Raw genomic sequence first — 25,906 nt, 5'->3', positions numbered from 1 at the left:
GTCTATTCATGCAATTTTATGGAATTAATTACTTGATATTGTTAATAACAAATGTCAGTGTTTTAGGAATTCAGACGGAACTGATGAAATGGAAAGGCAATCAGAAGAAAGCTGAAGATATCTGACATTGCTAACACAGCCAGGAGGGCTGCACTGAGATCTTCTGAGACAGAGAGGGTTTAGCTGGAAATTCCTACTGAATTCAGTTGTAAGGGATCATGTCAGCTGTAAGGGATCATGTCATCTTTTGGGACTTCTGTAGGAATGAATTTATCATGAACATATGAACTCTAAAGCTGTGGTAGAAACACTAAAAATAAACACTGTTAAGTATGTATCAACTGATGGTGGTGTCTGTACTGAGATTTTTAAGCTTCAGGATAGAAAAAAAGTTATATTTCACAACAATCTTGATATGTTAAACTAAATTTTCAGGGAAGAAACAAGATTCTTTAAAAAAAAATCCAGCATTTATTTTTCTCTTCCTTGATCCTGAATTTGACAGCAAGTGTAGAAATTGAAGCAATACTCCTTGGTATTTTCTGAGAAATCTCTCAAGGTTGCTGACATTTTCAAATAACCTGTGAATTGGCGATGGTTAGAGGCCAGACCACAGAGGAAAGCATGAATTTTTGAATGCCTCAGTTTAAAACACTCCTGAAAAACTACTAATCCAATCCAAATGAAAAAAGTCTAAACAAGGTCTTGTTCACACTAAACTTATTAGAACTAATTCATTCAACAGAACTCATAAATCCTTGCAGTAATTCAATAAATATTTTAGAGCATCCTCTGTATATCTGGTACTGCTCTGGCTGTACAGTCCCTGCTAATTTGGTCATTGAAGAGAATAGTAAAGGATCAGGCTACAGCTTACATATACCCAGGCTTCTTTTCTACAGACATCCTTTTAAATTCAGGATTGTTTTGCTACTTCATATAGAATATCTGAAGGATGTGCCTGGTAGCTCAGAGGTAAAGACTCTGCCTGCCGTGCAGGAGACCTGTGTTTGATCCCTGGGTCAGGAAGATCCCCTGGAGAAGGGAATGGCTACTCACTCCAGTATTCTTGCCTGGAGAATTCCGTGAACGTAGGAGCCTGGTAGACTACAGTCCACGGGGCCACAAAGAGTCGGACACAACTGAGTGACTAACACTTTCAACTTTCACAGAATATCAGAAGACCAAAAACCAGTGTCTTCATTAATATTTGAGTACCTCCTATTAACTAGAAGTCTCAAAAGAATTGCCCAAAAAGAAACTGATGAACAAGTATACTTATAAGTTTATTTTATACTTTATGCAATTAAATTCCAAAATTAGGGAGGGGCAATCAACAAGAAATTAGAATGGTTAATATAAAATTTCTTTTATTTCCCCACTCCTTCCCTGGCTGTTCAGGTCTTCATTCTGTCTTTTCTGTCCATCTATGTCCATTTCTAATACTGAACTTGGTAATGACAAGGACTTTTAGTAATTCCAAAGGTCTGATTACTTCCTTGAATTCGTGGCATAACCTCCATAGATTGTCCCAGGGTGTTGTGAGTTCATTCAGTCCCACAGGGATAATCATGGAGAAAGTAGAAGTAATTTACTCTACCTTGCAGCCCTCTGTGCAACCTTCCATCATCGTAATGGTCAGATGCATTCTGGCTACTCATTTATCCCTTCTCCTGCCTTCTCCACCTGATCTCCTTCAGAGCAAGGGCAGGTGCAGAGCAGAGCACCTTGTACAATCGAGGGTTTATCTAACAAAGAACAGCAGGCTCTTGTCCTTACCTGAAATGAGGTAATTTAGGGATAACACCTGGCACATCTAAGGCACTTAAAATAATTTAAATACCTATCTGATGGTGTTAAGTGATTGAAACAGGTAAAGATTAGAAGAGGTAAAAGAGGTAAAGGGCTGGCCCAGCACTTGCTTGATCTAGTATGTTGGTCCTTCTCCATTTCCCCTAGAATGAGATTTCTCAGTCAACATCTTGTGGTTCCCATTACTGTGGCTTTATCAATATCTTTTCTGACTGTTTTGAGAGGAAGGCTAACCCTTTTCTTGGCTCAATCCCTTGTTATTAACTGAATGGACTCTGTGAAACAGGATCTATTTCAAACCTCAGATCCAGTGCATTCCTGAACCTCTCTGACCCTGTTTCCTTCATTAAAGTTTAAGGTTTGTTATTAGACTTAGATATAAAGTGGATAAAGGTCTTGAAATAGTAAAAGTACTCACTGAAAAGTAGCTATTATTAAGCACAGACACTTTCTACTTTGCCCATTTTGGAAAGAATTCCTAGCAAACATATTTCCCAATATCTTTTTAAACCAAGAAAATGGAATTAAAAAAAAAAACACAAAACTTTGTAGTGGCTATTGTAGGTTGGTTCATCTAACATTTGTCCTCTTTTCCTTTGCTTTCCTCTACATCAGAGGCTGAGAAGTGAAATTATTCATTTTCCAGCCTCTCTTGTAGACGGGTGAACTCATGTGACCCAAAGGAAAAGAGTCCAGACAAATGAGACTAAAGTGGGAGTCAGGGAGAGAGGAAGGGGGAATTTATGGGAAAGCTCCTGTTTTCCTAGAGAAGGATTATCCCAGGCTTTTGCCCTAACCCCTTTGTCCTATTTGGAATTCTAGATTTGATGACTAGAGCAGCAGCAGCCATTTTGCTACAATGAAGAAACACATCAATGAGGGTGAAATGAAAAGATGGAGCATGGTTCCTTGCTGACACCATTTAGTCACTGTACATGGCTTAGATCATCCATCTCTGTACTTATTTTTACACAAGTCAAATAAACCTGCTTGTTTAAGCCATAGCTATTCACCTATTCTATTACTTGAAATAAAAGCATCCCTAACAGGTACAAACTTTTATTTTTGATGGTAACTGACTATGTGGTGGTTTAATGGACTCATGGAGTCACGTCTGTAAAATGTATAGTGCTCTCTGCCATGAAAATAAATTTTTCCAAATGTATCTATAATTTTTTTTTTTTACTAAATTCATTAATTTATTTACTCAGTGAGTTATTTTGAAACAACTATTTGTGGAAAGAATACTTGGTAATTCAATGGACTCTGCTGTCTCTTTGCTTGGATTTTAATATTATCTTACAATGGTTTGGCTAATCATTGTCCTTAATACATTACTCTCCTTTTCCTATCCCCTTTCTACTCAATTTTGCCAGAATGATGTCCAAATAGGAAATCAAAATGGTTAAATTGGTAAAATGAATATCCCATCTCTTGCAGGTGATTTATGAGTGCTATTCTTCCACAAGCACTTTTTTGGTTACTCCCATATTTTCAGTAGGTCCAGACAGCTGTAGGTCCAGATGGCTGCCCCATGGAGAAGTAAAGCCTTGTCATCATCTCAGCTCAGGCCCTTATCAAATTCTTTCAAAATGCTTTATCCATTCAATGATTTACACACAGCTATAATTTTAACTATGTGCTTATAATTTTAACTATGTCGTTTCCTTTTCCTCCTTAACTGAGCATTTCCAGGCCTTTGTTATATTGATCTCAGCGCCTCTGTCCCCCTTCCTGATTCTCACTAGTTGCTTATATACCTTACCTGCCTTGTGTCTGCTCATGTTTGCTTATAAGGCCTTTCCTTCCCGTTTCTGGGCTCTCTTCCCTATCCCTTAAGCACCAATGTTTATAGCAAAGTCTTCCTCCATCTTTCCAGGAGGAAGGCACTCCCCTGCCCCTGACTCTTCCTCCTCCTGGTCTATTATATCTCTGTGTGTGGCACCCACCTCTTCCTGTACTCTGTTCAACTTATTTCTGTTTACATTATTGCCTACACACAAACTCCATGAAGGCAGATCTATCTCCACATCATCTCTGTATTCCCTATGGTGCCTGATGTGGTCCTTCTGTATGACATGGAATAGGCTCTGGATAAAACTGTTTGAATGGATGACTATAAAAGGACTGTCATAACAGGGAAGATGAATTGTAAAGCCCAGAGTAGATAAGGATAGAGTGTTGCCTGAAGCAGAACTGCAGCCGTGGCTTTACATTTGATTGCAGAACTGAGCAAGGTCAGAAGATGATGGATAGTGCCGATAAACAAAAATACAAGGCCCAATAATTGGCCATTGCCCCTAAAATTTTCTTCTTGTAATGTGAGTGCAGATTAATCAATTTTATGAATTATCTTAGTCATTTTACATCTGTTATCTAGTGAGATCACTTTTTGAAAAACCTCTTAAGTGTAATGCACCAACAGAATAAATTTTCTCATTTATTCTTTTCTGAGAAACATAAATGAAGAGATTACTGGTGAACAGAGTGCTTATCAAATGACAAAAGCCTGGAGAAAGCAGTAATGGGCTTTCTCTTCGGGATCCAGAGTGCGTAAGTGTTATGTTTTAATGAAGGGACAATATTGCAATCACAAGTGCTGCCTCTGGGGTCAGTGCTCTGGGTCTGGGTTGAGGCTCTGCTGCTCTTATCGGATCCTGGGCTAGCTACATTTTGGTGTACTTCAGTTTTCTCATTTATAAAGTAAACATAATAGTAATATCAACCTCATGGAGATTGGTGAGGATTAATGATTTACCATATGTGCAGCACTTCGAATAGTACCAAGCACATATTGCATACTTATAAGTTGTTTGCTATTTTTTAAGATACCATCTACTCATAAGATATTTTTGTGTTTTCCTCACTGGCAAGTCTTAAATGCCTCTTCTTTTTTTTTGTTCACTTAATATAACTATGGGGGCTTCCCTGGTGGCTCAGATGGTAAAGAATCAGCCTGCAATGCAAGAGACATGGGTTCTATCCCTGAGTCAGGAAGATCTCCTGGAGAAGGGAATGGCTACCCACTTTAGTATTCTTGCCTGGAGAATTCCATGGACAGAAGAGCCTGGCAGGCTATAGTCTATGGTGTTGCAAAGAGTTGGACATGACTGAGAAACTAACACTTTCACTTTCATTTTCAATTTAACTATAGCACTATCTCTATTTAAAAATATTGATCAATTCCAGTTTTGTCTGAAACATATTTAATCCAAGCACTTTACCAAAAATATTTTCTTATTCATATTCCCTATAACTCTCAGTATAACATATTGAAATAAATTGAGACTTAATTGGGGAAGTGTGGAATGTTCCCTGACACCATTGTCATAATTATTATTCTGATCACAGAGTGTCTCCTGGAGAACTGACCAGCTCAAAGTGTATGCATGTATATGTTTTCTTGTCAGGAACTGAAGGGCTGAAACAACAGTGTCCAGGAAGCTCTTAGTATGACATGACATTCAGCTACCAACAATCTACCAATCTGCTTTATTTCAATTAGAAAATTATAAAGACAAACCATTGTAGAAGGCAGCCCCCAGGCCTTAAACTAAAGTAGTCTTAGGTAGACTTGACAATAACAGTTCTTGGAACTGGGATTTTCTTAATGTGAATTTTCCAAATGTATTTGCTTGAATATTATCTTAATTTTATCCACACTACTCATTTCATGGTTATCATGTGAAAACCTTAGTTTATCCTTAAGATGATTAAAGAGTCATATGTAGAGCTTTTTGGACTCTATTTCATGAGTATTTGTAATAATAAAATCAGCAGAAAAATATCTTGTATCCTTTTGTGGCAGGTGCCATGTTCCTTTAAGTTCCTCCTCATTTTTCCTGTAGACATCTGTATGAAACATCACCGTGACAGTATCACATTTGTGGTGTGAGAGCTCTTCTCATCAGGCCCTGACAACAGGTTCACCATTTAATCAGCATCAATTTCTCACTTTGAAAGGAACTGCATTCTTTGAGTCATTTGGTTTGTTCTCTGCCAGTGGAGTGTGAACAGGTCTGATACTGAGTGAGCTTTGGGTGTGGAAAAGTTTTGTTAGAATGCTTGCTTGTTACTGAGACAGAACGACAGAATTAGATATAAATATAGTATCTGCTTGTTCTCCCTTTTGTTTTGATGCTGTTTAGGAATCAGCATAATTTGCCCCAGAAATGTGGATGTTACTTTACTACTTTGTGGGGAAATAGCTCTCTCTCAGTGCTTTAATCTTCCTTTCTACACAAAAAATCAGAATGAAATGGTATCATAATTGTATTATAGTTTTTAGAGCCTACAATAATGAAAGTTATGAAAGTAATCAGATTCATTTAGTGAATTTAGTTCTGGATGTTTTAAAGCCAGGGTTACAAAGATCTGTGTTAACAGGTAAATTAAATTGGTCCCACTAACTAACCCACAGCCTGGAAAATCCCATGGATGAAGGAGCCTGGTAGGCTGCAGTCCATGGGGCCGCTAAGACTTGGACACGACTGAGCAACTTCACTTTCACTTTTCACTTTCATGCATTGGAGAAGGAAATGGCAACCCACTCCAGTGTTCTTGCCTGGAGAATCCCAGGGACGGGGGAGCCTGGTGGGCTGCCGTCTATGGGGTTGCGCAGAGTTGGACACGACTGATGCGACTTAGCAGCAGTAGCACCAGCAACTAACCCACAGAGATGGTACCTTCCTAAAGTAGGCCATGGTACTTTTTCTAGGACAGCACTGTCTTGCCAGCTTTACACACAGTATAATTTGATAAGTGCCAGTTGCCCAGAGAGGGTGATTCCTTATAAGCTGCTCTTAAGTCAAGTCAAAAATGGGTATTTCTCACGTTTCTTAGGGGTACTTCACATTGAAGGTATATCAGTATCAGGTTTCATGTCACAAGGTACTGTCTACTTGATTTAAAAATATTTTGAATTTAAAACAATTCAGAGGGCCGTATATCTGGGTACATATACCATCATTACCCAAGTATCTTACAGAAAACCTCAGTAGCCTTTCCTGTTTATCAACCTTTGAAAACTCTTCCCTGACTCTTTTCTGTCTTACTAAATCCACCAAAGAGGAATCAGTGAGGGCTTTGGTTACATCATGAAGGTTTAGACAGCATATAACCAGTGATGGTATGTAAAGGTAATGTAGCTTCACTATGTTACATAGTACAAATTTATCAACGTCATGCATTGGGATGCTATCACAGAATTTTCTTCCTAGTAATTTTAGGACAATGGATTTGTTTGAATAAATGGGTATTGGGTATTTCCACTGCCTTTCTTATGTATAGGTGGGTTGCTGAATCTGCTGAGGGTTTTTGCTGCTTGGATTTTTTACTACCCCATGCAGTGATGCTAATGGAGATGGTGATAATTAACCAATGGCTGTGCACTAAGTCTAGAGATAAGTGTATTTGTATTTTAAATGTTAGCATTGATTCCTATGAAAATTGAAGTTAATTAATAAATAATTATTCAGCAGTTCTGTCTAAATTAACTTGACTATTCCTGTTTATTTTCCCTCTGGCTAGGAGTGCCTGGTGAGATGGAATTACATAGTTTCAGTGGTAAAATTTGAAGGAAGTCATATGGTGTAAATTAAGCAAATGTAGTGCCAAAGGGGTTCTCTGGGGGTTTAGGGACAATGTCTGGTGAATCACTAATAGTGTGATGTTGACAAGGATGTGCTCTCTAAACCAGGGGTTCCCCAGCACTGATGCCAGTTTATGATGAAGTGTTCCCTAATCTACAACAAAATGAGAAAAATAAGACAAATGTTGGGAATTTTTCTTATAGCCAAACAGATCCATTTTAGTGACTTTATAAGTTTTGTCATTACTAAATTTTTTTGTGCTAAAAAATATCCCTTTCAAACAATGATAGTAATAGATTTTTTCCCCTTTTCTAATGCCCTCGCTTAGAAAAATTTTTTAAAAAGTCAATTTGGGAAATACAAATTGAAACAACAAGATACTACTACAGACCTAGTAAAATGGCCAAAACCTGGAACACTGACAACACTGAAATGCTGGTGAGGATGTGGGGCAATAAAAACTCTCGTTTCAGAGAGAGTTCTCAGGTGAGAATGCAAAATGGCGCAGCCAGTTTGGGAGACACTTTGGTGGTTTCTTACAAAACTACACATACTCTTACCAGCAGTCGTGCTCCCTGATAGCTATCAAAATGAACTGAAAACTTATGTCCACACAAATACTGGTACATGGATACGTGTAGCAGCTTTTTTAAAAAAAATAAATGCTGAAATTTGGAAGTAACCAAGTGAAGATGAATAAACAGATAAACTGTGGTATATTCAGACAATAGATGTGCTCAAAAGAAATGAGCTATCAGGCCTGGACACGACATGGAGGAAACTAAAATGCATATTAAGTGAAGGAAACCAATCTGAAAAGGCTACATACTACATGACGTTCAACTTCATGACCTTCTGGAAAAGGTAAAACTTTAGAAATAGTAAAAAGATCAGTGGTTGCCAGGAGCCAGGTTAGGAGGATGGAGATGGGTGAGGGTTGAATAAATAGAGCACAGAGATAGTTAAGGGCAGTGAAAATCCTCCGTAAGATATTGTAATGATGGATACATGGCACTATGAAAATGAAAGTCACTCAGTCGTGTCCTACTCTTTGCGACCCCATGGACTATATACACAGTCCATGAAATTCTCCAGGCCAGAATACTGGAGTGGGTAATACTTCCCTTCTCCAGGGGATCTTCTCAACCCAGGGATGGAATCCAGGTCTCCTGCATTGCAGGTGCATTCTTTACCGGCTGAGCCACTAGGGAAGCCCAAGAATACTGGAGAGGGTAGCCCATCTCTTCTTCAACGGATCTTCCTGACCCAGGAATCAAACTGGGGTCTCCTACATTGCAGGCAGATTCTTTACCAACTGAGCTACCACGGAAGTCCAGGTGGCACCATACATTTCTCCAATACTATAGAATGTATAACACCAAGTGCGAACTTTAAGGTAAAATATGAGCTTTGAGTGATTATGATGCATCAATGTAGGTTCCTTAATTATAACAAACGCAACACTCTAGTGAGGGATATTAATAACTGGGGAGACTGTGCAAGTGTTGGCTTAAGGAGTATGCAGGAAGTCCCTGTAACCTCCTCTCAATTTTGCTATTGACCAAAAAGGGTTCTTGTGCTTCCCGGGTGGTTCAGATGGTAAAGAATCTGCAGTGTGAGAAATACAGGTTCAATTCCTGGGTTAAGAAGATCCCCCGAAGAAAAGAATGGCAACCCATTCCAATACTCTTGCCTAGAGAATTCCATGGACAGAAGAGCCTGGCTGGCTACAGTCCATGGGGTCATGACTGAGGGACTAACACTAAAAGTGTCCTAAAATAATAAAGTCTTAAAAAAAAAAAAAAACTTTATCTTAGTCCATTAATTTTTTTTTCTGATCTATTAAGTACTAAAATTATGAAATCTTTGGCCTATGTGACCTTGTTATATCCTAAGATAGTTTATAATTAGTCCCTAGTCTGCTTCCCTAGGAAAATTGATGTTGGTGAACAAAAAATAAACCTATTCTAACATCTTTTGTGCTATGCCTTTCCTGCCTGAAGAGATCCAGTCAGTTAATCAGAGTGTTAGTTAGTAGGCCTTTTCATACATACTATGACTATAGCTTACTTCTCATTTTTAAGTTATGTTTCTCTTGCTTCCTACTATAAAAAAGTCCAGAAGAGAAATGGCCATCAGCTTACTTAACAGACTAAAACTATATTCGGACTTTCACTCATGGTCACCCATATTAGGTAGCATTTGTTCAGTGCACACAAGTGTCAATGCACACAAATGTGCAACCATTTCCCTGACAAGTTGAATGATATTCCAGCTGAGTGGAATATTCAGTGATACATGCATTTTGGAAACAAATAACATAAGCATTACATCTAACCCTATTAATTTTCAAGCCTTTTAAAAGACCTTTTTCTAAAAAAAAAACAAAAAAAAAAACAAAAAAAAACACTCAGGTATTTTTTAGAGTTCATTAAGCTTCCAAAGAGTTGACCTTTTTAAAGTAAAATTATTTCTTTCAAATGGGTTCTAACTTATGAAGATGACTAAAACAAGGGCTAGTTTTTTAAGCTTTTAAAATAAAACTAAGATAAAAAATTATCACTAAACAGACATATTACTGAAGCTTTCATACAGCTGCATTAGGGCTTCCTAGGTGTCATAGTAGTAAAGAACCTGCCTGCCAATGCAGAAGACAGAAAAGACACAGATTTGATCCCTGAGTCTGGAATACACACTGGAGTATGGAATGGCAACCTGCTCCAGTAGTCTTGCCCGGAAAATCCCATGAACAGAGGAACCTGGTGGGCCACAATCTAAGTGCTCCAAAATGTCATAAGACAGCTTTGAAGAAGAACTTCTGACAAACTTTGGGATCTTGCAGCATCCTAATCTTTAATTAGGAGAAAAAAACCTGTAAAAGACATGATGAGCTACTACATAAAACCTATTGTAAGTTAAAAAATAACACATGCTTGTCTGAAAAGGTGCTATGAAGTCCCTAACATATTAGCCCTGTGATTTGCTATCATTTAATTAAAAAGCCTCTTGATGAAAGTGAAAGAGGAAAGTGAAAAAGTTGGCTTAAAGCTCAACATTCAGAAAACTAAGATCATGGCATCTGGTCCCATCACTTCATGGCAAATAGATGGGGAAACAGTGGAAACAGTGTCAGACTTTATTTTTTTGGGCTCTACAGTCACTGCAGATGGTGACTGCAGCCATGAAATTAAAAGATGCTTACTCCTTGGAAGGAAAGTTATGACCAGCCTAGATAGCATATTGAAAAGCAGAGACATTACTTTGCCAACAAAGGTCCGTCTAGTCAAGGCTATGGTTTTTCCAGTGGTCATGTATGGATGTGAGAGTTGGACTGTGAGGAAAGCTGAGTGCAGAAGAATTGATGCTTTTGAACTGTGGTATTGGAGAAGACTCTTGAGAGTCCCTTGGATTGCAAGAAGAGCCAACCAGTCCATCCTAAAGGAGATCAGCCCTGGGTGTTCTTTGGAAGGACTGATGCTAAAGCTGAAACTCCAGTACTTTGGCCACCTGATGTGAAGAGTTGACTCATTGGAAAAGACTCTGATGCTGGGAGGGCTTGGGGGCAGGAAGAAAAGGGCACGACAGAGGATGAGATGGCCGGATGGCATCACCGACTCGATGGACATGAGTTTGAGTGAACTCCAGGAGATGGTGATGGACAGGGAGGTCTGGCGTGCTGCGATTCATGGGGTCGCAAAGAGTCTGACATGACTGAGTGGCTGAACTGAACTGAATTCATACCTGCACAGATAACTGTATAAGACAAGTATTATAAAAGAATAAAAATGAAGCAGTCCATGTGATGGGAACTGTCAGCAAGATACATTATTCATGCAATAGCTTGTTTTCCTGGCTCTTTCGATTAGATTTTCTCCTCAGTCAGGCTGGATTTGTTCTTTAGTCAAATCTGCCAACCAACACAGTTAATGTTGTAGGAAAAAGAATGGGTTGACATCTGTTATAATTTAACTACCATATTCATACACAGCCATCATACAGCTTCATTACACGGATGATAAAGAAGTCAAAGAAAACACTAGGACAATTTTGTAACTGGTTAACAGACAGTTTTGGGCTTCCCTGGCGGCTCAGCAGTAAAGAATCTGCCTGCAGTGCAGGAACTACAGGAGACATGGGCCCGATTCTTGAGTCAGGAAGCTCCCCTGGAGGAAGGCATGGCAACCCACTCCAGTATTCTTGCCTGGAAAATCCCATGGACAAAGGAACCTGGCGGGCTACAATCCATAGGGTCGCAAAGAGTTGGATATGACTGAAGTAACTTAGCATGCACACAACAGACAGTTTTAAAGAAAAAAGAATTTGGTGAAAAGTTTTAAATCTAAATTTTTCACTATGGATTTTTTCAGTAATCTATCTCCGCTTCCCTTGTGGCTCAGCTGGTAAAGAATCTGCCTGCAATGCAGGAGACCTGGATTTGATCCCTGGGTTGGGAAGATCCCTGGAGAGGGAAAGGCTACCCACTCCAGTATTCCTGGAGAATTCCATGGACTTTATCGTCCATGGGGTCAAAAAGAGTCGGACACAACTGAGCGACATTCACTTTCACTGTTCAGTAATCTATCTATGGGAGAATAGGCAACCGAGTACCCTCCAAGAACACGAATTTGTTAGTAGTAAGTAACTGAAGTTTTGAAAAATGGGCATTAGAGGTGAAAGGAAGAAAAAAGAGGAAATGTGAAAATTACAATGTAATTTCAATCACTTCTATTTTACTTGCAACATTTCTGGTACTGTTCTAAGTACTTGATACCCATTTACCCCTCACAATTACAGAGGTGGGTATAATGACGATTATAACCACTGCATGCATCAGGCAACTGAGTCACAGAGAAGATAAATAACGTTCATGAAGTCACACAGGTGGCAGGTGACACAGCAGGAGTCTGGACCGGGCAATGTGGTTACATGGTACATCGGAACCACTGCTACATGCCTTCTCTCATTTCACCCCTACAGCATTATGTGTCAGACAACAGCATCTCCCAGCTAGACACAGAGACCGAGTCCTGAAGCGCCATGAATTTATTAGATGGCAGTGGAGCTGAGATTTCAAGTGAAGGGTTTCAGACTCTAAAACCCTAAGGAACAGAGGCACCAAGATAAAGTTTCTCACCTGTACTGAGAGGTACGTGGCCTCTGTGGTCTTTACAAAGCTCACACAAGATCATTGATGAATCCCACTCGTGGATGGGGAGAGTTTGTTCTACTCACTACAGGGAATTTCTGTAGTCCATGACATACGTGAGGGCATTCTGTACATTCTCCCATGCAACAGTCATCACACTTAATAAACCACTGCGGGACTTCCCTGGTGGTCCAGTGGCTAAAATCAGAGATTGAACATAGGTTCAATCCCTGATCTGGGAAGATCCCACATCACTCAGAACAACTAAGCCACATCTATAGAGACCTCGCACCTGGACCCGTGCTCTGCAACAAAAGAAGCCATCGCAATGAGAAACGCGTGCACCACTGCTAGAGAATAACCCCTGCTCGCCACAACCAGAGAAAAGCCTGCTCAGAAATGAAGACCCAGGGCAGCCAAAAATAAATAAAAATTAATACAGAGATAAATAATTTTAAAACGTCATTGTTTAATATCTGATTCCCCATAGACTTGCAAGCTCTGTTCATCTGCTGACAACATACTATGTACCAGAGAGGCATAGTACTAGGAGTTTGAAATATGTCAGAAAATAAAATAAAGTTCCTTAACTTTTGCCTATTTAGCTTTGCACCACTGGCACCTAACAGAGAGTCTGGCACCTACTGATTCTCAATAAATATTTACTGAATAAATAAATGAATCAATTAGGAGGGGTATGTAGAAGTAAAGGAAAGAAGAACTATAGAGGAAATATTTGGATTTTATCTATTACCTCCCAGATTTTTATTAAAATCTTAATATGCATTTGATTAATCAGGATGACCATTTACATTATCTAACTTATCTTTAAAAGCAGAAATGTACATTTTAATTCCGAAAACGAACTGTGTCCGGGTTCTGAAGGGGGACACAGGCATCAGGATGCAGCACTCGCTCCTCTGCCAAAGTAAAATTTTCTGTTGTGTTTCCCAGAGCTTAGCCTGTGTTTGTGTTCACCGATTTTCAAAAGGTGACTTTCCAATGCAAGTCTTCTCCCAGTAATTAGAGGCGTTTATCTTAAAGCTTATCCAGGTTTAGCAGGGAGGTTACAGGCTGTCATCCGCATTGTTATTGACTCCCTCAATTAGAGGCAATGGCATTTCACCTCCATGCAAAATATTAGTAAATTAACAATCCCCACTCTGCATTCATTTGGGAAATCTCCTCTGATTGTGATGACGAATGTGACAAGCAGGGAGTAATCAGAGACATTCCGGTAATACCTTTAAGCCTTGCAAATATCAATTAAAACTCTGGCTCTGCAGCTTGTTGTTGGGGTTTGGTCTACAGGGTAAATTTCTATTTTTATGACACAGCGCAGAAGTCAGCATTGGTAATTTGCAGGAGAAGCAAGCAACATCCTCACTACAAAAGAGCCAGAGAAACAGCCACTCTGATTTTCTTGATTCTTTCATATCACTCAAAGTCTCTCTTAAACCATAAAATGAACTCTGGCATTGTGAACAATTTTCAGACCAGATTTACAATTCTCTTGACATGACAACTTTGACTCAAAGGGCAAATTCTAAAAAATATTTCTTATAGTGCTAAAAAGACTGCAAAGGGATTATTATTAAATGTCATGACTGTCTCTTTCAATCTGGGGGCATTTTATGCTAATGAAGAGATTTATTTTGCACAATAATTGTTAGGTCATCGGAGCTCTGTGGATGAGCGTCAGTAGATTTACCTAAAATTTATGAAAAACACCTTATGTGCATTTTATTGTATTGAGAGTGTGTCCCTTTCATCAGATTCTTCACAGGGGCTTGTAGCTCCTGCAGTCAAAAATCTTTGGTCCCATGGGAAAGAACTAAGGGCTGAGGAGAGGGTGCTGCCGAGGTCTGCTTCCTCCGTGGAGAACCCTGGAGCTGCACTGGTTTTAGTGTCTTTTGCAAAACGCCTCAGCTGGCCAATGCTCCTCTGTCTCCTCTATTCCATACTTGAATCTCTGATGTTGCGGGGATCATGCATTTAGCTGAGCCTTCACCTCCACTTCCCTGTATTCTAACAACTGTACAAACTAGTGGTTCAGCTTCATCCTTTTTTGGCACATTCTTTATCATTAATCGCAAAGCAAACTATGAAAAAATTAATATTTGCATTGTATCAATGGAGCAGAAAGATCAATGCCTTCCGTTATGAGACAATATCACTTCTTTATGACAAGTCAAATGCTTTTGTAGGGGGCCATCAGAATTTTATTTCTTTATGTGGTACACTATGATAAAGTTTAACTTACAATTTTAACATATAAGTTCTGTTTTTAAGTTGATCAGTTTTATTAGGTTTTCAAAGATTGAAGAGTTGAGAAACTGGGCAAAGATTGCTTAAAATGATAAAAAAATTATTTTAAAATACTTTTAAAATTTGGGGGCCATAGAATTCTAGCCAAGGTTGAAATTGATTTTTTTTTTTTGGTAATAATCAATTAAAGTGAAAGCATTTTTATTGTTATGCCTTAATAAAGGCAAATCAGGTCAAGATTGCCAATTTTTCTTTCCACTAAATCTCCACCTAAGAAAAGTATTTTTTTTAAGATAAAGGATTTCTAAATGAGGACATAGGATAATTAGAAATCTGAAAGACTGTTCTTGAAATGGACAAGTGAAGTATATTTAACTTACTGTCATGATGAGCCCCTTTTCCTGGAAGTATTTAACCAACGGAGCAGCGTTCTGCTTGAAGTTCATTAGTCTCCTTTGGGTAGCTTTCAGATTGTCATCAGGTCGCCCTTGTTGCTCTGCACGCTTCAGTAATCTTTCTTTGAGTCTCTGATTGGCGCAAGCCAGGAAGACCACCAAGTCAGGAGTACAGATCTATGGAGAGGGTCAAACAAGCAGATAGGCATTCAACATACCAACCGGTGTGAGTGTGGGCAGAGGCAGTTTTGCACAGTGCTTTAAAGAAATGATCTCCAATTTTTTTTTTCTGTATCTTCATGTTAACAAATTATTTGATCATGTATCCCAATAAATATATACTTATTAATTTATTAATTATGCATGAGTGTATGATACACATGTGCTCATGTGCTTGCGTCAGGCATTCAGCGGTGTCTGATTCTTGGCGACCTGACAGACTTTAGCCTGCCAGGCTGCTCTGTCTATGGGATTTTCTCAGCAAGAGTACTGGAGTGGGTTGCCATTTCCTCCTCTAGGGGATCTTCCTGACCCAGGGATCGAACCCACATCTGCATCTCTTGTACTGAGGGCAGATTCTTTACTGCTGAGCCACCAGGGAAGCCTCATGCTGCCCTAATATAGTATGCATGCTATAAAATACACACAAAAATGTAATTTTTAAAGGATAAGATATGATAATGGTAATATTAGCATTTTCTTCCCACATTACACTGGTTTGCCTATGTACTCTGGAGACCACTGGTTACATAATGAACGCTGGAATCCAGGAAACCTGAATTAGAGTTTTTGCCCTAGGATTTACCAGCTGAGCTCTGGGCATATGGCTTATCTTAGCTAAGCCTCTGTGTCTTCATCTGTCAAAAGAGATATATGAACTTCCTCCCTGAGTTATTATAAAGATTAAATAAAATATTGTGTGAAAAAAACAGCACAAACTTGATCCATGGTAGGCGTACAGCAGATTTTAGCCATATTTACTCTCTCTTGGTTTTCAGGATTCTATGTTGTTCTGGTTCTCCTTTAACTTTTTACTTTGTTTTTTTTTCCCCCTTGCTCAAATTGTTTCCCTTAAAAATACAATGCTCACAAATAATGATGTTTCTGAGGCTTAGATTATGTTTTGTTTTGCTTTCCCTCTCCAAGTTTTCATTCTCTCAGCTCCTTTCTGCTGTTCTCGTTTCAACCACTTATCCTTTGTTGATGGATTCCAAATCTACATTTTCAGCACCGGCTTTCAACAGCACTTATGTCTTATATTATCGAATGCTTATATGATAGCTCTACCTGAAAGTTTTAATATTACTCAGCAAGGCCAAATCAGTTCTGGCAACTTTTTACCTAAATGAAATTCCCTTCTTGCTTATATATGTATTTGTTTATTCTTTTATTTTTATGATAGTAACACTACTTTCCTGAATCTTTCAATTAGAAATCTTGTCTTTTAAATTTTTAGAATTTGAATGAAAGATTCTTTAAATTATATAGTACTATACAGTTTTCAAAATTTCACAAACATGATTTCATATAATTCCATAATAGCTCCTTTTAAAAATAACTTCTCTTATATTGCCCCCACCCACTAGTAACCACTAGTTTGTTCTCTATATCTGTGAGTCTGCTTCTTTTTTGTTTTATGCCCTAGTTTGTTCTACTTTTTAGATTCCACCTAAAAGTGATATCATACAGTAGTTGGCTTTCTCTGACTTATTTTATTTAACACAATGTGCTCCAAATCCATCCATGTTGCTACAAGTGACAAAATTTCATTCTTTTTCATGGCTGAGCAGCATTCCATTGTGTATGTGTATATATACAATGAAATGTATACACCCCCCACCCCAGCACACACACACACACACACACACACACACACACCCCACATCTTCACATCTTCTTCATCCATTTACCTGTTGATGGACACTTAGGTTACTCCCATACCTTGATACTTATAAATAATGCTGCTATGAACACTAGGGAGCCTATATCTTTTTGAATCCTCAGCTAGAAATCTTAATATAATTTCTAACCCTTATCAAAACTTCAGTCTCAGGAAGCCCTCACCACGGATGGTGGATTTTTGTCTTGAAACATAATTCATGTTTCATAATTCACGTTATCTCTTCCTCCAATTCCCACTGCCACTGTGTAAGCACAGGCACATACTGGCATAAGTGATTATGAGAATGAATTTTAGAATCAGATTGTCCTGATTTCATCAGTTCAGTTCAGTTCAGTCGCTCAGTCGTGTCTGACTCTTTGCGGCCCCATGGACTGCAACATGCCAGGCTTCCCTGTCCGTCACCAACTCCCGGAGCTTACTCAAACTCATGTCCATTGAGTTGGTGATGGCATCCAACCATCTCATTCTCTATTGTACCCTTCTACTTCTGCCTTTAATCTTTCCCAGCATCGGAGTCTTTCCCAATGAGTCGGTTCTTTGCATCAGGTGGCCAAAGTATTGGAGTTTCAGCTTCAGCATTAGTCCTTCCAGTGAATATTCAGGACTGATTTCCTTTAGGAAGGACTGGATTGATTTCCTTGCAGTCCAAGGGTCTCTCAAGAGTCTCCTCCAACATCAAAGTTTAAAAGTATCAAATCTCCGGCGCTCAGTTTTCTTTATAGTCCAGCTCTCACATCCATACATGACTACTGGAAAAACCATAGCTTTGACTAGATGGACCATTGTTGACAAAGTAATGTCTCTAATTTTTAATATGCTATCTAGATTGGTCATAGCTTCTCTTCCAAGGAGCAAGCGTCTTTTTTTTTTTTTTTTGCAAGTATCTTTTAATTTCATGGCTTCAGTCACTATCTGCAGTGACTTTGGAGCCCCCCCAAAATAAATTCTCTCACTGTTTCCATTGTTTCTCCATCTATTTGCCATTAAGTGATGGGACCAGATGCCATGATCTTAGTTGAGTTTTAAGCCAACTTTTTCACTCTCCTCTTTCACTTTCATCAAGAGGCTCTTTAGTTCTTTGTTTTCTGCCATAAAGGTGGTGTCATCTGTGTATCTGACATTATTGGTATTTCTCTCAGCAATCTTGATGAGCTTGTGCTTCATCCAGCCCAGCATTTCATACGATGTACTCTGCTGCTGCTGCTGCTAAGTCGCTTCAGTCGTGTCTGACTCTGTGTGACCCCATAGATGGCAGCCCACCAGGCTCCTCCATCCCTGGGGTTCTCCAGGCAAGAACACTGGAGTGGGTTGCCATTTCCTTCTCCAATGCATGAAAGTGAAAAGTCAAAGTGAAGTTGCTTAGTCCTGTCCGACTCTTAGCGACCCCATGGACTGTAGCCCACTAGGCTCCTCCATCCATTGGATTTTCCAGGCAAGAGTACTGGAGTAGGGTGCTATTGCTTTCTCTGATGTACTCTGCATATAAGTTAAATAAGCAGTATACAGCCTTGACGTACTCCTTTTCCTATTTGAAACCAGTCTATTGTTCCACGTCTAGTTCTAACTGTTGCTTCTTGACCTGCATACAGATTTCTCAGGAGGCAGGTCAGGTGGTCTGGTATTCCCATCTCTTTAAGAATTTTCCAGAGTTTGTGGTGATCCACACAGTCAAAAGCTTTGGTGTAGTCAATAAAGCAGAAGTAGATGTTTTTCTGGAACTCTCTTGTTTTTTTGATGATCCAACGGATGTTGTCAATTTGATCTCTGGTTCCTCTGCCTTTTCTAAATCCAGCTTGAACAACTGGAAGCTCACGTTTCACGTACTGTTGAAGCTTGGCTTGGAGAATTTTGAGCATTACTTTGCTAGGGTGTGAGATGAGTGTAATTGTGTGGTAGTTTTCATAAGAATCTGCTATTAGTTGTTTGTCCTTGGACAAATGGTTCAACGTCTCTAAACTTCAGTTTTCTCAACTGTAAATAAAGGGGAAATCTATCTTATCTTGGTAGTTTAGTATGTCCCATTAAAAAAATTAATTTATTTTTTATTGAAGGATAATTGCTTTACAGAATTTTGTTTTCAAAAACACATTTAAGTAGCTTTTGAGAAGTGTTAACAATATAGAAAATCACTTTGTAATTTTTGTATGGTATGTGGTAAAGAGATTATATTAAATTAAAACTTTTATCTTGTCAAATATTAAATTGCAAAATACAAATTAATAAAATCTTTGGTAACATTCAGTCTTGCCCAACACATCATATGGTATCCTTTAAATTTACTTTGAATAACTTACATAAGAGAGAAGATAATTTTTGACAAATAACTCAAAATGATATTATATTGTTCTTGGTTTGGTCATTGTATATATTAAAATATGGAATAAGCTTCAACTACTAGCTCAGTGTTGAATGCAGATAATACTTCTTTCATAACAAATTAAATGCTTTATTTTAATATCTTTATGTTTTGTTTCAGACTGAAAAGTATGTGCTTTTCCCTATATAACACAAAGAGGTTATTGCTGTTACTGCTGTTCATTCGGTAAGCCTTGTCTGACTCTCTGAGACCTCATGGCCAGGCTTCCATGTCCTTCACTATCTCCAGGAGTTTGCTCAGATCATAATGAGGTTATGGAGAGACTTAAATATGTAATCATCACTATATTTTGTCTTTTAGTATTGACTCTTGAAATTTATGGAGACTTTTTACACTTTAGTAAAACTGTATTTTATTTATTTATATTGGAGTGGAGTGTCAGTTGCTTAGTCGTGTCTGACGTTTTGCAAGCCCGTGGACTGTAGCCCGCCAGGTTCCTCCATCCATGGGATTTTCCAGGCAAGAATACTGGAGTGGGTTGCCATTTCCTTCTCCAGGGAATCTTTCCAACCCAGAAATAGAACCCAGGTTTCCTGCATTTCAGGCAGACTCTTTATTTACATTAATAGACTTTAAAAAATAGCCATAAGTTTACAGAAAATGAGTAGAATACCTTCATGTAGTTCCTTTAATTTCTCCCAGTACTTTTTAATGTAGAGCTTTGTAGCTTTCTATATAATGATCTTGCCCATTTAAAAAATTATTCCTATGAATTTGATATTTTTTATATCTAAGATTTTTGATCAATGAATGCAACTTCAAGTCTGATATAGATAAATTTGAAATGAATCTTCAAAGTTGTTTAATTTTATAACTGTGATTAACTTGCTCTCTTTCCTTAGTATGAAACAACAACATATAACTAGTGATACAAAAACTGAAAACATGACCACCAAGGAAGCTGGGATAACCAGCTGACTACTCAACACTGCCCTCAGCCACAAGCATGTTCACCTGATTCTTCATCACTCTTACATATGTCTACTCATTAGGGCCCTCCTTCTTCAGTGGTGCCCATTTTAAAAGAAAAAATTTAGTATTTTACCTTTTTTCCCCAAATGTAAAACAGAAGCAGACATTATTCTTTTCTAGAAGAGTTGAAGGCCCCAGAAAGTTTTCATGAAATTCACTCATGAAATGTTGAGAAGCATAACCATACCTTTTCCTAGCATATGTTCTCAAAAAGTATTCACTGACTGAATAAATGAGTGAATAAATAAATGAGAACAAAGACCAAGATATTGCTTTTATCTACATGGAAGAAAACTTCCAATTGTTGATACTATTTCTTCCATTGGATTAACTAAATCAATCTTTGCTCTTTGTCTTTTTAATTATGTTGACAAGTCAATCTTCCTCTATTCATTATCTCAAAGTTCTTTATCTGAATAATTACTCTGTTAAAAAGAACCTATGGCCACCTTTGATTAGCAAAGATGTATTATTCACTGTGTCAGACTGCAAAATGAGCTTACTTGAGTAAGCCTTGTTCTTAACTGTCAGTGCTTTTGACTGCTTTATTTTTTTATTGAAGGATAATTGCTTTACAGAAATGCTGTATTGTTTATGAAGACCTGTAAGAAGACCTAGAGACCCTACAGTTCAGATCACATTGAGAAACCAACAAGAAAAATATGAAAAACAAAAATCAATCCCTCACAAGAGAGAAGATCACAGTTGGAACAAAAACTGGAATCACAGAAACTAAGAGATGGGAAAATTTTGGAGGTTATCCAGCCCAAATTAATGCCAAACCTACAATCATCTCTACAGTTTCTTGACAAGAGATCTTTAAACTTGAACATTTAAACTTGAATGTTCTTTGTGAGCATTTCTTGTGATGCCTCACTACTTATGAGGTCAACCCCCCTCATTACAGGAAGATACTAATAACTGGAAGTTTTTTCTAATACGGGGCTAAACTTACTTTCTTAATTCTGTCTACTAGTAAAATGTAAAAGAAATAATTTCTTTCAATCATTAAGCATTTATTGACTATACACCACTGCCACAGAGGCTTGACTAGACTGAACATGGAGATAATTTCTGGGCTGGGGGGACAAAAACTGGAATATAGGCCTTTTCCATGGAGGAGCCATAGAAACTACTACTGCTGCCCCCAGTTTAGGCTTCTGGTTGGAATCCTGTAGGGCTGTACCATCAGAGTATGTATGAACCAGCCCTCACAGGACTCAATTCCACTTAGAATCATCCCAAACTCTCATTATGCTAAATGTGTTTAATAGCCAATTAGGCACTGAAAAGAGAATTAGTGAACTAAAAGGTCATGAGAAAATATTGAGAGTGAAACAAGGCAGGGAGAGAGGTAGGAAAGCACAGGAAAGAGCAAAAGAGACATATAAGACCAAGGTTAGAAAGTTTTGGAAGAAGAGAGAAAATGAAGAAGCAGTGTTTGAAAATAAAATAGCAACGGAATTTTCCCAGACTCAGGAAGTAACATAAAAACCAAGGAGAAAACTAAACAGAAAACTCAGATCTAAGCACATCATAGTAAACCTGCCGAAAGGCTAGACAGAAAAAAAGATCTTTAAAGCATCCAGAAGGGAGAAATGACAGATTACCTTCAGAGGCACAACGAGACAGCTAAATTTGCCAAAGAAACAATGAAAGGCAGAAAGCAATGACATGACATCTTTAAAGGTCAAATAAAAAAATCTGCCATCTAAGTTTCAATATTCAGTCAAAATATCTTTCAAAAACTAAGAGTAAATATAGATGTTTTCAAACAAACAAAAACTGAGAGAATTTGCATCAGAAATTCTACTCTAATGGAAATATTAAAGAATATTCTTCAGGTAGATGAAAATGATCCAAGACAGAAAGCTGGCCCGGGGAACAAATGAAGAGTAATGAGATGGTAAATCTAGGGGTGAATTTAAATGAACATTGACCATATAAAATATACTAAAAGTATTTTGTGATGCTTAAAAATAGAGATCAGTCATGAGGCAGGTAAATGAAGTTCAAGTGTTCTAAGATCTTGGTTCAGAAAGTGGTAAAAGTACCGATTTCTATGAAAATATGAATATGTTAATAACGTAGTAAATCGATGGAACAGGAATCAGCAAACTTTTTTTGTAAAGTGCCAGAGAGTAAACATTTTCGGTTTTCAGGTCACGTGACTTTTTAAAATAAATATTTATTTACTTATTTGGCTATGCAGGGTCTTAGTTGCAGCATGCAGGAATTTTAGTTGCCGCGTGTAAACTCTTGGTGTGTGGGATCTAATTCCCTGACCAGGGATCTAACCCAGGCTCCCTCCATTGGCAGCGTGCAGTGTTGGCCACTGACCACCAGGTAAGTCCGGTCATGTGGTCTTGCAGCATCAGAGCAGCCATAGACTGTATCCCCTGGCCACGTTGTCTCCTGCATACTTTACACTGTGTATGTCTCAGGGCAGGAAGTCAGTGAATCGCTGTCCTGGGCAGCATGGCAGGGGTGCACAGTAGCAAAGGCCAAGTAAAAAGTGGGCTGAGAGAATATAAGAGAGCATCAGAGGTGCTCAATACAGCAGTACACTTTAAATACAAAGATACAGAAATGCTAAAAGTAAAGGGATGGAAAAATTAGCATGGAAATAACCAGTAGAAAGGTGGTAAAACCATACAAATATATCAAATCCAATTTAAAAATGAGCAAAGGAAAAAAATTGAAAATATTAATTGAAAATATCCACTAGGAAAGTGGATCTTGAAAGTTCTCATCATGAGAAAAAATTTTTGTAACTATGAATGGTGATGGACATTAACTAGACTTAGACTTATTGTGGTGATCATTTTGCAACATATACAAGTGTGGAATCATCCAGTGCACACTTGAAACAAATATAATTGCAATTTAATACAATTATTCCTCAATAAAAATTTAAATTATAAAATTTAATTTTTAATTAATAAAAGTTAATTTAGTTAAAAAATTTAAATTAATAAAATGCCTAACAATCCATTTTCTACAAAATAAAAGGCAAAAAATTTGAGCAGATATTTCTCTTTAGAGGGTAAATCGCCACCAGGTATTAAGTAAAGGTGTTCAAAATCACTAACCATCTGGGAATTGGAAATCAAAATCATGATGAGGTAATTCCCTGGTGGTTCAGTGGTTAGGACTTGATGAAACTAATCTAGGTAAAGAAAAGGCATAAATAAATATTGAGAATAAATAGTAAGGCATCCTAAATATTCTACAGAGATTAAGATGATAAAAGAGGATATTAAGAAAAACTTCATGAAAGCAAATTAGAAAATATTTATGAAATGGACTGATTTCTAGAAAAACACAACTCTCCCAAACCAAAAAAAAAAAAAAAAAACCACAAAAAACAAGAACTAGAAAATCAGAATGGTTCTTTACTTATGGAAGATATTAAATCTATAATTCAAAACTCTACCAAAGAAAACTCTGAATTCAGATGGCTTCACCAGTGAATTGTGCCAGATATCAATCTAACAGAAACTCTTCTACTAAATATAAAGAAGGGACTACTTCACAATTCATTTTATTAGTCCTGCATAGTCTTTGAATCCAAAGCCTTACAAGGACATTGAAAGAAACAAAATTTATTGGTCAATTTCACTCATGATCACATGTAAAAATTCTAAGTGAAATATTAGCAAATGAATCTATTTATTTACAAAAAGGATTATATACACCATAACCTACCTGAGTTTATTCCCTGAATGCAAAATGTGGTTATTTTTAAAAAATCAAGCACTGTCATCTACGAAACCAACAGAATAAATATGAAAAAATCATATGATTATCTTAAATATGAAAAAGCACATGGTAAAACTTAATATTCCTTCATGAGAAATACTTTTATTAAACTGGGAATTTAGGAAAACATCCTTAGTATGATAAAGAATAAATACATAATATTTATAGCAGGCATCATACTTAACTGGGAAATGCTGACACTTTCCCTCTGAGATGAAACAAAGATGCCCATTATCATTATTTCTAGTCAACATTGTAATGGAGATTTTAGACAGTAAATTAAGACATGAAAAACACCTCCAACAACATTGGAAAGAAAGAAATATAATAGTTATTTGAATAATATGATTGGGTTTGTAAAAAATCCAAAATAATTTAAAAGTCATAAGAATAAATATGCAAATTCAGCATGGTCTCTACCTAGAAGAGCATACAAAATTCCTATATATTAGGAACAAATAATTGTAAAATAAAATAAAGTACTCAGTTCAGTTCAGTTCAGTCGCTCAGTCGTGTCTGACTCTGCGACCCCATGAACTGCAGCATGCCAGGCCTCCCTGTCCATCACCAACTCCCAGAGTTCACCCAAACTCATGTGCATCGAGTCATCCAGCCATCTTGCCCTCTGTCGTCCCCTTCTCCTCCTGCCCCCAATTCCTCCCAGCATCAGAGTCTTTTCCAATGAGTCATGTCTTTGCATGAGGTGGCCAAAGTATTGGAGTTTCAGCCTCAGCATCAGTCCTTCCAGTAATAAAGTACTAGTTAACTAACTTTTAAAAATCATTTAATTATCTAGGGGAAAAGAATACAATGAATAATACCAAACAGACCTTGGCCGAAATTAAAGATTTAAATATAATGAGCTATATGCCATATTCATAAATTAAGCAGAGTATCATAAAATATGTCAATTCTTCCCAAATTGATCTATAGGTTTAATGTAATCTCTAAATTCCAGCAGGATGTGTATGTTTGTGTGAATTGAAAAATTAACTCTGAAATTTATTTGGAAATTCAGAGAGCCAGAATAGCCAAGGCAATCTTCAAGACAGTCTTGAAGAAAAGAAGAAAAGTGATAGAACTTGTTGTCAGTGTGACTTATTACAAATCTACAGTAATTAAGATAGTGTGGTGTTGGTTTTAAGGAAGACCAGTAAACCACTGGAACAGAGAGAACTCAGAATCAAATCCATTGTCCAAATATATGGGCATATGATTTATAACAAAGGTGGTTCTGATGTGCGGTGAGGAAAGCACAGTTTTTTCAATAAATGGTACTTGGTCAATTAGACATCCTTATGGAAAACAATGACTCTTGACTCCCAACATTACTGGATATTCAAAAACCAATGCCAAATGGATTTTCAGCTCTAAATGTGAAAAGTAAAATGATAAATATTTTAGAAGGTAACGTATAAGAAAATAGCTTCTAGATCTTAGGGAATATAAGGATTTCTTAAATTGGGCCTAAAATTGGATGGCTTTAAAATTTGAGAGTTTTATTTTATTTTTATAAAATTAAAGAGAATGAAATTAGAGAATGGAAATGTCAGTTACATAGTGGAAGAAGATATTTGCAACACATATAATCAACAAAGGGCTTGTTTTGAAAATATGAAAAAAAATCTTACAAATCAATAAGAGAAAACAAAAACAATAGAAAAATGGTCAAGAGACATG

The 25,906-nt window shown here is 37.5% G+C and overlaps 1 protein-coding gene across 2 annotated transcripts in view; it reads right to left on the bottom strand.

The window, feature by feature from the left end:
- Positions 1-25,906, bottom strand: part of AK5 (adenylate kinase 5) — a 266,202-nt gene that overhangs the window by 195,419 nt on the left and 44,877 nt on the right. For both annotated transcript variants that reach the window (XM_005678230.3, XM_013962714.2), the window contains exon 6: positions 15,198-15,389. In XM_005678230.3, coding sequence (XP_005678287.1) covers positions 15,198-15,389 — 192 coding nt within the window. The remainder of the gene's footprint in view (positions 1-15,197; positions 15,390-25,906) is intronic.

The sequence above is a fragment of the Capra hircus genome, chromosome 3 (assembly GCF_001704415.2).
Source record: "Capra hircus breed San Clemente chromosome 3, ASM170441v1, whole genome shotgun sequence".
Classification (NCBI taxonomy): Eukaryota; Metazoa; Chordata; class Mammalia; order Artiodactyla; family Bovidae; genus Capra; species Capra hircus.
Note: the sequence above shows the minus strand (reverse complement) of the source record. Positions and strands in the feature narration are given on the sequence as shown.